Here is a 16,425-nt window from a genome sequence, read left to right as displayed (position 1 = left end):
TAATTTTTCTTTACACGTTATTAAATTCGATTCCCTCAATTTTTTATTAGATCAACTATTCAACCCCAGCATATTGCTGATAAACCTTTAGCTTTTCCTTAAATATCTTTCCACATCAATTCATTGATATTCGTATATTTTAATTTCAGAAGTTTTCTTAAAATTACATTTGAATGTCGAATAAAAAAAGTTGAGTTTAATTTACTGTAAAATGCGATTAAAAATCTACAATCATTGAGAAAAAAAGGAAGAATCTAATAATTGAATGCCCCAATTGATATCAGATTCCAAAATTGCATTTTCATGCACTTTTTTAGGGTGCAACTCATTTTGTGTGATAACAGTGGCCAGAAAAAAATAATTTAAATAAGGAAAGCAAAAATCAAATCAAAATATCAAATTAATGTTACCTCCAAGCTTCATGGTCTTCAGGCACCATCAGCATATTCTATTTCTTTCACGAATAAATTATCGTCCCCCATAGCAGTTGTTGGACATCCTAAACCTAAAATTTCGGACAAAGATTATTTATTCATTAGAAATAAATAAAGCTGTGTGGAAGACCAACCTGCTGATACTGCTGATAGTAATGTAGCATGGAATCTAAAACCGATAAAAAAGTTACAGTGACGGACGGAACCAATAGATAGGCCAACCTCGATATTATCTTAATTGGATTTACCATGAAGAAATTCTTCATGTTTCCTGGGATAAACCAATTTGTCCGAGGGTCAGAGTACGCTGGTAATGCAGCATGGAATCTAAAACCGATAAAATACAGTGACGGACGGAACCAATAGATAGGCCAATCTCGATATTATCTTAATTGGATTTACCATGAAGAAATTCTTCATGTTTCCTGGGATAAACCAATTTGTCCGAGGGTCAGAGTACGCTGTAGATTTGGGGGCGGAGATTTTTTTTTAATATCCTGTGGAGTGGACACAAGAAATAATAATTTTATTTCATACCTACCTATCCTGAAACCCCAAAAGTCAGGAGTGGTAGGTATGATAACACGGACTTTTTTCTTCTTAAAGTTAGGCGTTTTATTTTTATTTAAAACACATCGCGAAAATTGCCAAACTACAGAGACTTTTTTTATTAAAATTAAGAGACTGAACTGCTATCTGCCCCGTCTTCTCTGTTAGCAAAGTCAATATCTTACCACAGACTAGAGTTTGACTGGAAAAAAAAACTGATAAAAATGCTACGCCGCGCCGACAAAACCATGGGTAGTGGCAATTTGCTGAGGACAAAATTAAGTACACAAGCACTAAACAATAACAATTTATTCCACGTGAGTAAATGTGAAATTTAATCCTGTCTCTAACTTTCAGGCTGACACTATAAAGAGCTACCAAGATTTAGTGTTTACACTAGATCACTAGAATGTGTACACAGTTTCATTTGTCAAGCAAGACCAACATACAAGTCTAAGAGTCTGTTGAGTAATGTATACTCGTAGATCTGGTAAAGGTAAGTATTTATGTACCGGGAGCCCGTGTAAGTTTATATGCAGTAATATGAGGCATTGGAGGTACTTGCATACACGCAGTAGGTAGGCACTTTGAATCAATAAAAATTAAAGTCAACATTTATTTAAAAAATGTTTTTTATTGGGTATTTTATTCATGAATAAAGCCTTATACCTACCAATTACCGGATCAAAGGCCAATTTTTAAAAACCATACAAGAAACCTACAGGTATGTATAGGAGCTGTTTTACTTTACGTGTTTGTTTGAGATATGTTTGGGTTTGTTATTTTATTTTCTAACATCTACCAAACTATGTCAATATTGTCAATCATTAGCTTTTAACGACAAATAGGCATCCGCCCCAAGTTGGTAGCCAATTGTATCACTTTATGAATTCACTATCAAATACTTTAAGGATTCACTGTCAAATACATATCCTTGCACCTTATATTGTAGGGGTTCCTAAATGGGGTTCATTAGTGCCCCGACATATTTTGATACCTATACCTTCCCCGGAAGACATTTTATCCGCAGTTGTAATCATTCCGGAAGATGGCTTGGTAACAATGAAGATACTTTTAATTAATAAAAGTGATATAATAGGAGATTTTTCATTTGAAGATGATTGCAGGATGAAATGATAATGTGAGAATAATCAACAATTTTATTATTAAAAAAAAAAAAAAAAAAAAAAAAAAAAAAAAAAAAAGCCATTTTTGGGGGGGTTTCTCCCCCCTATAGACAAAAAAAAAAAAAAAAAAAAAAATCAACAGACAAAGTCATATCTGAGGTAGTTTCTACCGCCTATAGCAAACTCACTTATGTGTAGACTGACTAGACTTTCACGCCGGGGGTCCTGGGTTCAATTCCCGAGACACAGCCCAAATTAGAGAAATCAACCTTACTAGGACCATTGAGTAGCGACATGTCAAATACAACAACGTAATGGGACTACCTAGCCCTAAGCCGACGATATAAACAAAGCAACAGAAGGAGCTAGTAGTTTTCAGTTCAGTAGAGATACCTACTGAAGTTGTGACAAGTCTTTGGCATAGCACACAAAAAAATGAATAAATTTACACAGTTTCTGCCACCTGGCCAATCTTTATCTCAAGAACTTGAGATAAATACACCTATACCAGCAAACTCTTATCGTAACCTGCCTGGTCGATAAAACATTAATTAGGCCACCCAGAATCAACAAACTTCGTCCCGAGAAAGTTGATGAGTTCGAATGATTGGTTCTAAAGGTCCAACGTGAAAATTGTACTCCATTTTATTCAGGTGAAGAATAAAAAGTTAGACGCGGATTGTGAGGTTTTCAAACTGTCAGACCTCTCTTGGTAGAGATTTTGATATTTACCTTGGTTCAGGTGAAGAATAAAAAGTTAGACGCGGATTGTGAGGTTTTCAAACTGTCAGACCTCTCTTGGTAGAGATTTTGATATTTACCTTGAAAATCACTTTGGCAGAAGTCATTACTAATTGAATCACTGACCTTCTATAACCTTCTAATGATGTCTCATTTCAGTCATCTCTAGAGTTTCTACAATCAATAGAAAGTACTTGAGTTTTCAAGCTGAAAATACGAATGCCAGATATTTGATCCCTGAGAGTAGTAAATCAGCCGGACTTTCCACACCACCACTGATAAAAACCAAGGAGGTCCAAACGAAAATATAGTATGTATCTATCTACCTATATTCTACACAACAAAATACACTTACTTCTACGCTCTGGTGTTGTGTACATCATGTAGTGTACCTGTATTCTGTATTATAGGTATCATGGGGAGGATAAAAAAAAATATAAGTTAAAACGATAATGGCTAGTACACCATAAATAGCCCGCAGTGGTTCTTTAAAGAATGTTTGTAAATGGTGGTACCATCAACTGATTCTCTAATCGTATATATATAAAGTAAAAAAAAAAAAAAAAAACTCCCTGGTGTTTCAGTTTACAACACCGCCTTCAACAACTTGGGTGGTCTGAAGCCCCAATCCCATCTTATAAATCTCTATACACCAGAATTGCTTAGTTCAATGCTTGCTCTGAGCTCTCAGTCTCTCACACTGAATGCTGAACTTGGCTCATAACTTGTTTAACGTTCAGAGATACGAACCTACCTAGATGATTCATTGTACTTAATAATCTTTTCTTATAGTTTGAAACTCATGTCTTCATAATGAGAGCATTAGTTTCGAAATGAAATTCTTGGGAGAGGGGGAAATGATAATAATTATGATAATAATGATAATGTAGGCAAGGGCGTATCCAGAGTCTCAACCAGGGGGCAGCTAATGTCAGATGCACCTATTTTCTTATCTTTTTAGTCAATTTTATACTCGTTTCTATTCCTACGTAAGTAATTTTTTTAGAACTATTTATTACAAACATTTTACTCGTTGCTATAATAACAACATTAATAACAATACCAACGCCATTAGGAGGAGCTTTTAAATCTTCATTAGTTCTTAGATAAAGCTTTAGTTTTACTCAGTTGAACTAAGATAGAGAAAATGCATGTACTACGGGGTATTGTTCTGTCAATTAATGAAGAATTAAAATAAAATAAATGTCTAAATATTAAAATAGAGGTAACCTACTTGTCGGGCTGCATGAGATGCATCACTTTTACAGAAAACTTAAAATTCAGAAAGGTAGGTACAACAAATGTACACCCTAGTTCACAAAGGGTACAAGTGACATTTTTGCGAAATCGAGTTATGTGTTAAAATGGGTTAATGAAAGGTTTATAAACACAGAGAACAAAGGATACTTCGTAAAAATTAACCCATTTTAACACATAACTCGATTTCGCAAAAAAATTCACTTGTGAGCTAGGGTGTACAAATGAAACACAGGATACAAAAAGAACCCACGACCCTACGCAAGAAAAATGCTGATAATATAGGACCAAAAAGTATAGAAAGGATCTATAGGACTAGAAAACCCCTTTACCGGACCAAGAGTTCTTACAGTTGGCTACTATGTCCGAATAGCCCCGTTTGACGGTATACTATGACTGTGGTCAAATTCTCAAACAAGAAGATAAAACTTTGTAAGTAACTTGTACGAGATTTCCAACCAAAAGCATAACCTAGGTAAGTGATGGATTAATTTCCAAGATGAACCCCCGCACGCGATCAGTACTATGTCCAAATAGCCCCGTTTGACGGTACTATGATTGTGGTCAAATTCTCAAACAAGAAGATAAAACTTAGTAAGTAACTTGTACGAGATTTCCAACCAAAAGCATAACCTAGGTAAGTGATGGATTAATTTCCAAGATGAACCCCCGCACGCGATCAATATCTTGACAGTACTAATCTAGCAATATGTCAATCGTCTTGCCAATACTCATATCAAAACAAAAGCTCTGTCAATGATCAATATTATTGTCAATATTTTTCAGCATTGTCATTAATATTAGGTCGTGTGTAGGGGTAAAAACATTTATAAGTCACTCTGCACTCCAGTGGTGTAGTGATGGACATTTAGCCAACCAGTTATTTACTTAAAGTTGGAATTTACTTAATAAGTACTTATAGAAAGATCATAAAATGTAGATACCAACTTATAAAATAGAACTCTAGTAAATTACTTCAAAAAATCTAAAAAAGGTAGATATTTATAAATAAAAATACTAGTAATTTACTCAAAAAGTACTTATAAAATCCAATTTGGATTCATAAGTTTAACGAAGGCAAACCGCATGCTACCTCTGAGGTTTCAGAACAGGTTGGGGGACAGGTTGTTCTAAGCTGTTGGAACTGATCAAATTCAATTGTACGTCTCGATTAAGACATTACAAATCTTCTACTTGTACGTTTATGAGTACTTATGATTACCTTCGATAAATACTAATTATATCCACTTCTCTCAGATACTGCTGGTGAGTTAGTAAATCGCATGACGTGTGAAGCAAACAAATAGACATGTTTTCTGCCTGCCTACATAGATATCTGTTATATCTTTTACCTTACGTATTGATAACTTGATTTTATTATTATTATTATTTAAATTATTATACTCATTCGGTGTTACGCGGCCCATTCTATTAGCCGCCTTACTCGACGTAGCTTAACCTATGTGATCTAGGGTAAAAAAATGGCTTTCGTGGATAACTTCCTTTTAAGGCTAGTATGTACTTTATCTCTCTCATATCAGCCCTACTGATCAAGCTAAATAGAATTTAGCGACAGAAAAGCATACCTCCGCGGGACAACAGTCTCATGTTAACTCCATGTTGGTCAACTTTTGGACATTGTTCAAGTCTGTACGCTTGCGCAGAAGTCAACATCAATCCAACATTAAGCTGTGTAGACACATATAGTCGACGGTGTCGACTGAAACCGTACACAGCTTTGACAACATAGATTCACCTCGTCGATCGATGCAGTCGACGATGTATGGACTTTGGACACACCTTTAAGTTAGTAAATGGGAGGTTAGCTAGTCTTGTTGAAATTGAATCTAAACTACCAAATTTTTGCCAACACCGACAACATACGCTGAGAAATGGACCGCTAATGAGATCATTTCGGTGTTTTTACAATGAATTCCTCAATGTTTTCTAAATGTCAACACCATTTTGCTCAATTTGGACTGAATCAAGGTATAAAAATTCTCAACAATTGAATCCCTAAATTTTGAAACACGAAAGCAATGAGAAGATTTTCTGTGTTTTTTCTTATGTAAAAAATATCATCATTAATACTATTTTTTATATTATTATTATTATTATTATTATTATTATTATTATAATTCCACCCGAATTTGTAGGTAGGTATTACATTTTTACTGAAGATATCGAAATTAATAGGTAAGAACTCACATGAATGTTCCATATTCAATTCAGTAATTGGGTCTTTTTCACAAATTCATATGAACTTGGCAAAAGCTTGGCAATCTTCACCATTTTAATTTTACCCTCTTTATAGGTATATCAATGAAAGATTGAATTTCTACCAGAAGTCAGTCCTAGCTCAATCTTTCTAAATAAATCATATTGAGATTCCATATTCAATATTATCACTGATTTTATTAATAAAAAAAAGAGAAAAAAATGTAGCTTGTGAAGTTTACTCGGTTTCTGATCACGAGCTTAATATTACCACAAGAAAAGAAAAAGAATAGGTATACAGACCGAGAAACACTGATATGAAAAAAATCCCCAATATGAAAATTCAAATTAAATAAGCATAAAAAAAGTAGAAAAGAAGGAAGAAAAACTGTAACATCCTGTATTTATTCCTGAATGCTGATGAAAAGTAGAGGATCCATTACGTTGTTGAAACTACATTGGCTGATAAAATGGCACGCAGCTGTTACAGGGAGGGGATACAAAATGATAACAGGAACATCCCTTCGCCACCACAGAACGGTAAGGCACAGCATATGCTGTTTTTGTAACCCTCATCCCTCATAATATTATCTACTGTATCATCCCTGATCCCGCACTATGTCCCTGTGCGGTCTTTAGGGCTCAATTTTACTAGCTCATTTTCACGCTCAACACTTCATGGATTTCAAGGCCAAAAGTAAAGAAAAAATGATTAGTAAATTAAATAAGTAACTAAAATATGAAGGAGATACAAAGAACGTCATTGACGGAAAAAAGACACTTCCATTAATAATTCTTCTTCTTTTTCTTTTTCTTCTTCTTCTTCTTCTTCTTCTTCTTCTTCTTCTTCTTCTTCTTCTTCTTCTTCTTCTTCTTCCTAGAGGATGATAGATTAGATATGATGAGTACTTAATATGAAAGTACCTACTAAGTAGGTAAGTACTTAAGTAAACTATGAACAGAACAGAAATTACAGTGATGAGCAACTTGAGCGAGATACTTTTAGATAAATCTGATAATTATCTAATGAGCAAGAGAATTATCGCAGAAACAGTAGCATAGCTTATAAAGTGATTGTAATGTCAATAAAGTTCCAGGAAACTTAAATTCTATCTGCAAGACACCATTAGTCGTCGACTAATATGTCTTTATAATTAATTAATTGTACCAGAGCAAGACGCAACTTTAGTGAACATCATTACGAGGAAACTTTCAAAGTTCTGAACATAATCATCATTATCAGCTCTGATTATTCGCTTTTGGCTAAAAGCCTGCTCAATTTGTTTCTTAAGATACCAAGGTAATTACTCGATTATGATTAACTGCTGTATAAGTATTATAATGACCTACCTCAATTATACCTAAATGGAAGCAACCTGGCGTGCCTTAGTCGTCAGCACACTGGCCTTGCACGCGGGAGGTTCGGGTTCAATTCCCTGCAAGGTCGAAGTTTTCTTCGAGTTTGTGCTTGGTGACTTTTGTGAGGTGCACTTACAGCTTTCTACTCCGTTTTAAGATGACTTCCTCTTTATTTCTGCAATGACTTAAGGCCGCCACTGATAGGGTCTCACTATGAAGCTACTCAATTGTCCTTGCAACGCTTCAAGTGATTCTCGCACACCCCCAAGCACAGAGCCCAAAAATCGTGACTTTTTTCTCCTCTCGTTCACAAAATAACGAACCACTACCGTTTCAACACAGACAAATCGAATATTTCTCTGGTATTCTGTTCTGTTCCCTAATGATCGTAACAAATCTTTACAGTTTCTAAAATAAAAAAAAAGGTAGATACCCTATAAACATAGATTAGAAATCAGAACACCAAGTTATAATCAGAAATCAGACCTACCTCCAATCAGACAAGTTTTAAATTGGAAACTATTGATATTGATAATAAGTCATTATTCATTGTTGGGTACATTTTGTTCTACGCGCGTAATTAATTAATTAACTGATCAATTAATAAAACCCTAATAATTTATTGACTTCAATTATCATTATGTTGGTGGTATCGGGTTGAAATTCCGAAACCTTTTTATTGCTGTCTGACTGGTATAAATCCAAGTACCTATACCAATGGAAACCGGGTTTACATGGAAATTTCATCAACCAGATTTTCCAATTCGTGATGGCTGGGACGATACTGGCAAAAAACCGAGAAGAGACTCTAAAAGGTTTAACGCAAAGTAAATTTAAAAAAGCTCTAGAAGTGAAAACTAGGGCGAGAAACTTTAAAAATGAAGTAATTTTAAGCTCAAAGTTGAGATATTCCTTTGAATGTTCGTCCTGGAGAGCTTTCCCAACTTATTTTCTATATTAGTTTTTAAATCACCATCACTTCACCATGTTTTCCTCCGTTATTATTTTGTTCGTTTTACAACATCATACATACAATAAGCTTTTGTTTACCTGTGTCTCTACATTATTGTGAAATTCCCTGATGCTTTCATTTTGTATAGGCGTTGGCCATTTATAAATTATCGCCCTGCTATTCCTCTTTCTATTAAGCAGTTAGGGGAAAGTTGGACAAAACCGGCACTTTTACTCGGGGAACCGCGAACGATATTTTGCTGGTTTCCATTACGTATACATTGAAATGGGGGTCTTTTCTTACGAAATTCCTACGTCCGGAGTTGACCATTTAGGAGAATTTTTATCCATTATTTAAGCTTTTTAATAGATTGCGGGTTCGATTCCCGCCCGGAGCGGATTTTATCCTAAACAGATTAGGTTCGTTCTCGGAACGGCTGGCTTTCTCCTGTCTTCCTTCTCACCTCGCTTTTGGGACGATAAGACCTTGGCAGTTACAGTTCTCTCTATCAAACCTCTTGAAAAAATTCTACCTAAAGGCATTTATTGTTCAAAACTTTTTGTATTGTTTTGACGTATAAAGGTATCTAGATAATTGGACTTTTGGAAATAATAATGTGAAAATAGGTACCCATTTTAACTCACCTACCCGTGTTTGCCCAATTCCTTTGATTAAGGCTGAACATAAAATTTGATATATTAATGTATGCTCACCATTACTGATAATAGTGTTAACGGCTTTTATTTTTTAAAACTTTCAGACATTTTGATAGATGTTTTTCATTTATTAAGAGCTTTGTTTGTATTGGTGTTTCATAATATAGGAAGCCTCTAAAAAGACTAGAGCTAAAGTCAGGGCCATATTCAGCATTCCCTTTGGATTCTAGAAGGTTTTTAGTCATTTATTATTATTATTATTATTATTATTTTCTGAAGTTTTATCAAATTGAAAAGAAGAATAAAATATCAATTTTCAGAATCATCATTATTCTATTTTTCGGTGTCCAAAGTCACTATGACTCTGACTCCCTGAAAGAGTTAACAAAAAAAAACTCGAATTCGACGAAAAACCACTACCTCTGGCAAATGTCTCTGGTGTTCCTGGTAATGCCAAAAAAGAAGCAGAGAAAAAAAAAAAAAAAAAAAAAAAAAAAAAAAAAAAAAAAAAAAAAACAACAAATTTAAAAAAAAAAAACCAACCTTTTTATAAAAAAAAAAAAAAAAAAAAAAAACAAACAAACAAACATCCAAGTTATACAATAAGAACCTACCTATTCAGTTTGGTATTTTTTTTCTTTCCTACACAAACAGTGGATTGGTCGTACGATTCTTGTATGTAAATCGACCTCTGCCAAAGCACGAGTAAATTGGGCAAGAGTAGAAAATTAAGTTTTATAGAACAATATATATTACCAGCTGGTCCAAGAACATCAAGGCATGTGGTCTCCTGAACACACCTGCATACAAGAGGAGGGTTCACCATAAAATTGAAAACTTGTATGGCTCTCTTTATTAGTTGTTTCTTAATGATCATATCAGACTCTACCAGGGACCGGAGGGGCCAGGCATTTTGATTTGAGGCTTTCATTTTTCTTTCTATATTCTTTATTATTGAAATAATTTTATTCAACGATAAACTCTTAATTAGATTAAAGATTAGCTGGAGGCTTTACCTAGCATTTTTTATACAGATTCTGGGATCAATTTTTCTTAATTTCCCCTACAAAAACCAATTGTGATAGGTATCTATTACGAATTTGAAAGTAGAAATTACCTAATATTTAGGTATTGAATTTGTATTTGTGAGTAGGCAGCTTACATAGGTCACCACGTTCTATTGGGACTTTGAGAGATTTAAGAAAATAAGGGTCTTTGTAGGTACTTTTAATTTTAATTTAGTCTAAAAGTCAGTGAATTGAGGTAATCTTGAAAAGTAGCCCCAACGGATAGAAAAAGGGGGGCTACAAGTACAAAGTAGGTAGGTACATTTTTTACTTTCAAAATTTTCAATGTTTACCTATCTCATCAGGATCTACGGCAAAGGGTATATCTACTCTAAAAATGTTCTAATTTGTTGTCCCACTGAGACCATGTGTGATGCTTATCATTAATCTTAAATGTTCCCTCGGTTCCTTCTTCCCAAAAGCAAGGCCATATAATGTGTAATGGGCCTAGTCAGATCAAGATACCAAATGGTGAGAGAACCAATAGAAACTGCCCATCCTGTTTTTATATGTCCTTCCATCCACACACAAAACCTAAAACGAATATCTTGTCATCTGCATTTAAGTTAAAGAAACCATTCCAGAATGTTTATTTACTTTTATTCTTCGAGATTAAATATTTTATACAATTAAATTATTTTACGAGATGTGTTTAAGTGTAGAGTCAGTCTCCTGATGTAATGGGTCTCTCTTCTAAAATATTCAAAATGAAGTCTCTAGAGAACATCGTCCATTTAGAAGTAATAAAAATGTTGACTTTATGATTCTGGTCTGAATAAATAATGTTATTCAAAATTCAATTGGTAGATAGGGGCAGAGACCCAGAAGAAAAAATAAATACTTGGAACTCACAGGTAGGTCTCTTTGGTAACTTTTCGGATCGTATCGGGTTTGGATATTTTCATTAAGGAGGTAGTTGTAGTAGTTGGGTAGGTTTAACTTAACCTCTCAGGCTATACCTAATACTATGAGTATAGGTTTAATAAAATACGTATAATAAAGCGAAGGAGTGTGGTCGTTTCTTTTGTAGGTAACATGTGAGAGTAAATTTAGCTATACATAAAATAGTTAGGTTGATAATAGAAACTTTCAGGTTAAAATCCAGCTGGTGGGAGGGTCATTCTGAAAACCGGGTGGAAACTACACAAAATGGAGGCAACATCTTTTGGTGAAGCTAATGCAGAGCGGTATTTACTACCCTGTGGAGCCGCAACATTTTTCCTGGACCCCTTTGCATATACATAGATCGAAGTCCGTCGTTTAAAACTTAGATCATTAGGGACAGGTAAAGTCAGGTAAAATGTGGCACTCATTTGGGCAAAATATGACTCTAAAACAACTGATAATATGGCATTCATTTCGGAAAAATATGACAAAGTAAAACTGTTGATACAGCAAATTTAAACATCCTGACATGGGAACTAATTTGTGCCTTTAAATTACGAGTCATTGTTTACCAAACTTCAGCTACATACCATGGCACTCATTTGGGCAAAATATGACTCTAAAACAACTCATAATATGGCATTCATTTCGGAAAAATGTGACAAAGTAGAACTGTCGATACAGCAAATTTAAACATCCTGACATGGGAACTAATTTGTGCCTTTAAATTACGAGTCATTGTTTACCAAACTTCAGCTACATACCTAGGTATACATTGTACCTATAGGTGCACATTTCTTTAGAAAAGAAATGAATACCTCATCTCTAAAGGAAATTTATATAAAAATAATAAATTAATTAAAAAATAAAAGGTTAATTAAATAAAGAAATTCAAACCTTAGTTATGAATCCAATGCTTTTAGTTGGAAAGCACACAAGTTTTTTTTTCCACTGGTTAGTGGATGTGTCAATTTTACCAAGTAGAAAAGATATTTAGGTATGTCATGTAACGCCTTCAATAAAAAGTGTTGAAGGTGTAGTTATGCAATGTGCGATAAGTCTTGGGTATCGTGAAAATGTAATATTCAAGGCACGTAGTATTTTTCTTTCGATTGAAGGAGTAAGATGAGTATTCGAAAATTTGAGGATAGATGGAACTCTTGGCACATCCACTAAAACTGTTCTGTATTATCTACTCTTTCTCTTTCGGGCTTCTCTTCTTTTTTTGCATTAGGGAGTTTTAGTAATAGTATCACATCCACCAAAACAACTAAATCTGAGAGGATTCTTCATCTCATCTCTCTCTCTCTCCCTCTCCATCTCAATTTATTCTTTTTCCTCTTAAATAATGTGGTAGGGACTTTTGACAATAGTGTAGAGGTTATCGTGGTTGAGTCTTGGATCTGGAGGTTGCTAGTTCGAGTCCAAGTCAGAAAAGAAACACAGTAAAGGTGCATTACCCTTTCGGAAAACTGACCACTGCTCCAATTGGAGCTGTATGGAGCAGTAGCCAATTTCCCAGGGGTTGTTGGGTTCCCGAAATACATCTTATTATGAAAAGCGTCAGCTCCCATAGCGTAGTGGTCACTGTGCTCGTCTTGCACGCGGGAGACCCGGGGTCGATTCCCGGCGGGGTCAAGAAATTTGTATCATTCAAATGATTAATTCCGTGACTGGCTGTTGCGGGGCCCACTCAGCCTCGTGAGGAAAATGAGTAGCTATGACATATAAATGCGCATAGCAACAGGTAGTATGGTAGGTAAACATGGGATTTTAGGATTATTGAGATATTGGGAAAATCCTACTATGCTGCAGTGAGCACCAAAATTGTGACATAATAACACGAAGAAACTGCATTTACATTACATTTGTGAAAAGCAACCATACAACACAATATTTAAGACTGGCTACCCACTAATGGCCGATCTTAACACTGAAAGCTAACACAGTGTCAAGGGTTTTCTATGACGTCACCCATTTGATTTACACAGGCCAGTATTTCTTAACTCTTGATTAACTGAAAGCTCTCTGTGGTAAGATCGGTCTTAAGTGGGATACCCACTGATAAAGTTGTGACATTTCCCCTTGAGCAATACAGAAGGAAAAAAACAACATAGGTGTCTGAAATCTACGTGTAAATCATGGTTCATTGTAGACCTATGAAGTTACATAATTAGGTACCTACCTTTCATATTAAGTGAGACATTTACAAGTTCACAAGTAGATATCATCAGGTAGAAATAATAATAGAAGGTATACAGGGTGAATGGTGAAAAAATTACAATGAGAAATGAATAATGGCTCTCAACCTGGAGGTGCTGGGTTCGCATCCCGCCCAGGGCGGAACTTTTCTGACCAAACTTTTCTTGGATGGGCATGGATGTAAAAGAAAGTGCCTTGAAGTAATGCGAAAGTGGTGCGGACGTACAATAGAACATTGAGATAAAAGAAATACAACAGGTACATGGTTTGAGGACACCCTATATGCGATTTTATTTTTCTCATGAATTATTGGGAATTTTTAGGGTCCCAAAAATAAACAATCATTTGACCCCTTATAAAATTAACCTAATGAAAAATATGTCAACCTTGTAGAAAAGCGACAAGAAGACTTGTAAAGGCAACTAGGCCTAGGTAGGTATTTTTATACCTGGGAATTCACAATAATGATTGTCTTAACTACGGAAACAAAGTTAATTAAAGACAAATAAATATTGTACTATGATTTTTAATGATGAGAAATTTTGCTTAAAAGCACCTGCTTATTGGTAAACGGACGGGAATTTAAATATTGTGAAGTCAATGTTCAAATAAATGTTGGCTTACAAACAATCGCAAATAAATCATTTTTTCTTTTTTTTTTCTTCTTCTTCTTCTTCTTCTTCTTCTTTTTCTTTTATCTATTTATGTAAGTTTGTAATTAATGACCATTGTAAACACCCGTCACGGTAATAATAGGTAATATTGCAAATTAATAAACTGACCGAAATTTTCCTCACTAAAGAAATAGCAAAGGTGCGAAAGGCATCCACTCGTAAAAAATAGGACTGAAAAGTCCCTTTAGAAAGATAGATCATACTCCTATTCTGGCTTATTAACTGAGTAACCTACCTAAGCTTTTTTTTAAAACTCACTAATTCTTTACACATCTAAAATGTGACTATCTGACAATAGGTATCTAGGTTCACTAAAACTCTTGATTCACTGGTGTAGTATCTCAGGTGATTCGGATTCCCAGGTGAGAATGAACTTGGCGTACTAATTTCACAACTTGGCGTTCGCAGTGGGATCACGAAGGTAACTGACTACTTCTCCAGATACGTATCACACGGTTTTGAATAGGTCACGATCAAATGGCGGTTCTGGAATGTAACTCGTGGGTAATTCGTAGTTACCTCTACCTCTAAACTCTAAGCAGGTGCTTTTAACCTATGAAATATAAGAGTATAAGACCTTGTTTGGACTGCGGGAGTAAAGGGACTTTTCAGTCTCATTCTGGCAGGATAAACAAGGTATATTCTATTCTATCCTTACCTGACACAGGTGAGTAAAACCCATGATATGAGGGGATAGAAAGGGATTTAAAAGACGTTGACGGTGTAAATTTAGAACAACGTCCACGACATGGTATGCCACCAACACCACCGCAAAAGTGTTCGAAGAGGTGTTTTTCCTTTCGAGAAACTGACAACCGAAAATCGACCGCTGCTGCAATAGAAACTGTATGGATAGGTGGTTAATTTTCCAGCTGTCAGTTTCCCGGAAGGAAAATACACCTCTATCTTCTGATAAAAGGTACCATCACGTCATCGTCAGCTGAAATGAAGGAATTCAAAATTTTCCTATAATAATCAGAACTAAGAAAAAAAAAAAGTGCGTGAAAACCTACCTATTTTTCAACGCGATTAATCGATTATCGAATTTTAACCTTATTTGAGAAACCCCGCGATTGAACACTCAGATTTCGTTCGTTTACCCGGGGTTATTTCTCGGATCTAGAATCGAATGAATTTCAGCATATCCCATGTTCGAACAATGGCTGCAACATATAAACGTGTAGACCTTAATTATTATTTATACAACAGGTAACCACAGGGGTTTCCAAAGCGAGCGAGACTGAAATTATGACTCATGTTCAACTGATTACCTATGAAGTACCTATTCCTAATAAATGGATATTAAATGAAACATATATTATCTATACCTGCGCTATCAATATAAACAAAGGTTGAGGTTTGGAAAATATAGGTGTACCTACCTATTGAAAAGGCCTTTTATTATCTCATCAATCATGTAACTTGGTCCTATGTCTCCATAAATGTGACGAAAGAAAAATATATAAAATTATAAAATAAGACGAATAGACGCTTACTTGTACTTAAAATAAATAAATAAATTAAATGTTCTACGGATTCGAACGCGCTTCCTCCCGCTTCCCAAGCGAGTACTTAACCACTAAACAGATAGCTGCTATCAGTGATAGATATAATAAGGCTGGTCATTTCCGTCATGATATCTCAGATTGTAGATTTGAATAATTTACTATGACTAAATCCTAAACACGTCATTCCCATCTATTGTTTTCAGGCACCTACTTGTACCTACGCTGTTATGAATTTCGCATCTCGCGTTACATTTACTCGATCAACATGTGGACTGTTTGTTTCAACAGGTTGAGAACCCCTAGCACGATTTGAAGAAATACATAGGTAATAGGGAGATATAAGAGGGGAACTTCACAAACAGGTATCACAGGTAACAAAACTAAAAATGAAAAAAATAAAACTTCAAGAAAATTAGTTTTACTTGCATGGCTGGAACCGTCTCACAAAAATACTTTGTTAACCAGTTGACTGAAATTAAAGTTTGATGGGACTGTATAAATGATTTTATAATACTTTTTGAATCTTATTTTTAAATTATTTTGTGATTTGTCAAAGCTTTAATTCAATTTCAGTACCTTTAAGTTTATTGTTTACAATTTTATTTTAAAAGTTCCAATCCAATAAGAAATTACAGTGCTTTACGTGCAACAGATAAAATACAAATTTAGTTCAGCATTTATTTTTATTCTACCTTTAAATGTGGTATGTAACTTACTACTATTTAGGTATTTTAAGTTAATTTTTAATTCATTAATGGACCAAAGAGTAATTGTTATTTGTTTTGAGTCAAATTTTT

General features: G+C 34.7%; 1 protein-coding gene across 1 annotated transcript in view; it reads left to right on the top strand.

The window, feature by feature from the left end:
- Positions 1-1,454: 1,454 nt before the first annotated feature.
- Positions 1,455-16,425, top strand: part of LOC108252374 (UDP-glucuronosyltransferase 2B31-like) — a 42,536-nt gene continuing 27,565 nt past the window's right edge. Inside the window, exons 1-2 of the mRNA XM_017444006.2 lie at positions 1,455-1,479; positions 3,011-3,144. Of these exons, the coding sequence (XP_017299495.2) occupies positions 1,455-1,479; positions 3,011-3,144 (159 nt within the window). The remainder of the gene's footprint in view (positions 1,480-3,010; positions 3,145-16,425) is intronic.

The sequence above is a fragment of the Diaphorina citri genome, unplaced genomic scaffold (assembly GCF_000475195.1).
Source record: "Diaphorina citri unplaced genomic scaffold, Diaci psyllid genome assembly version 1.1 scaffold21, whole genome shotgun sequence".
Lineage (NCBI taxonomy): Eukaryota > Metazoa > Arthropoda > Insecta > Hemiptera > Psyllidae > Diaphorina > Diaphorina citri.
This window is presented reverse-complemented; position numbering and strand designations above follow the sequence as displayed.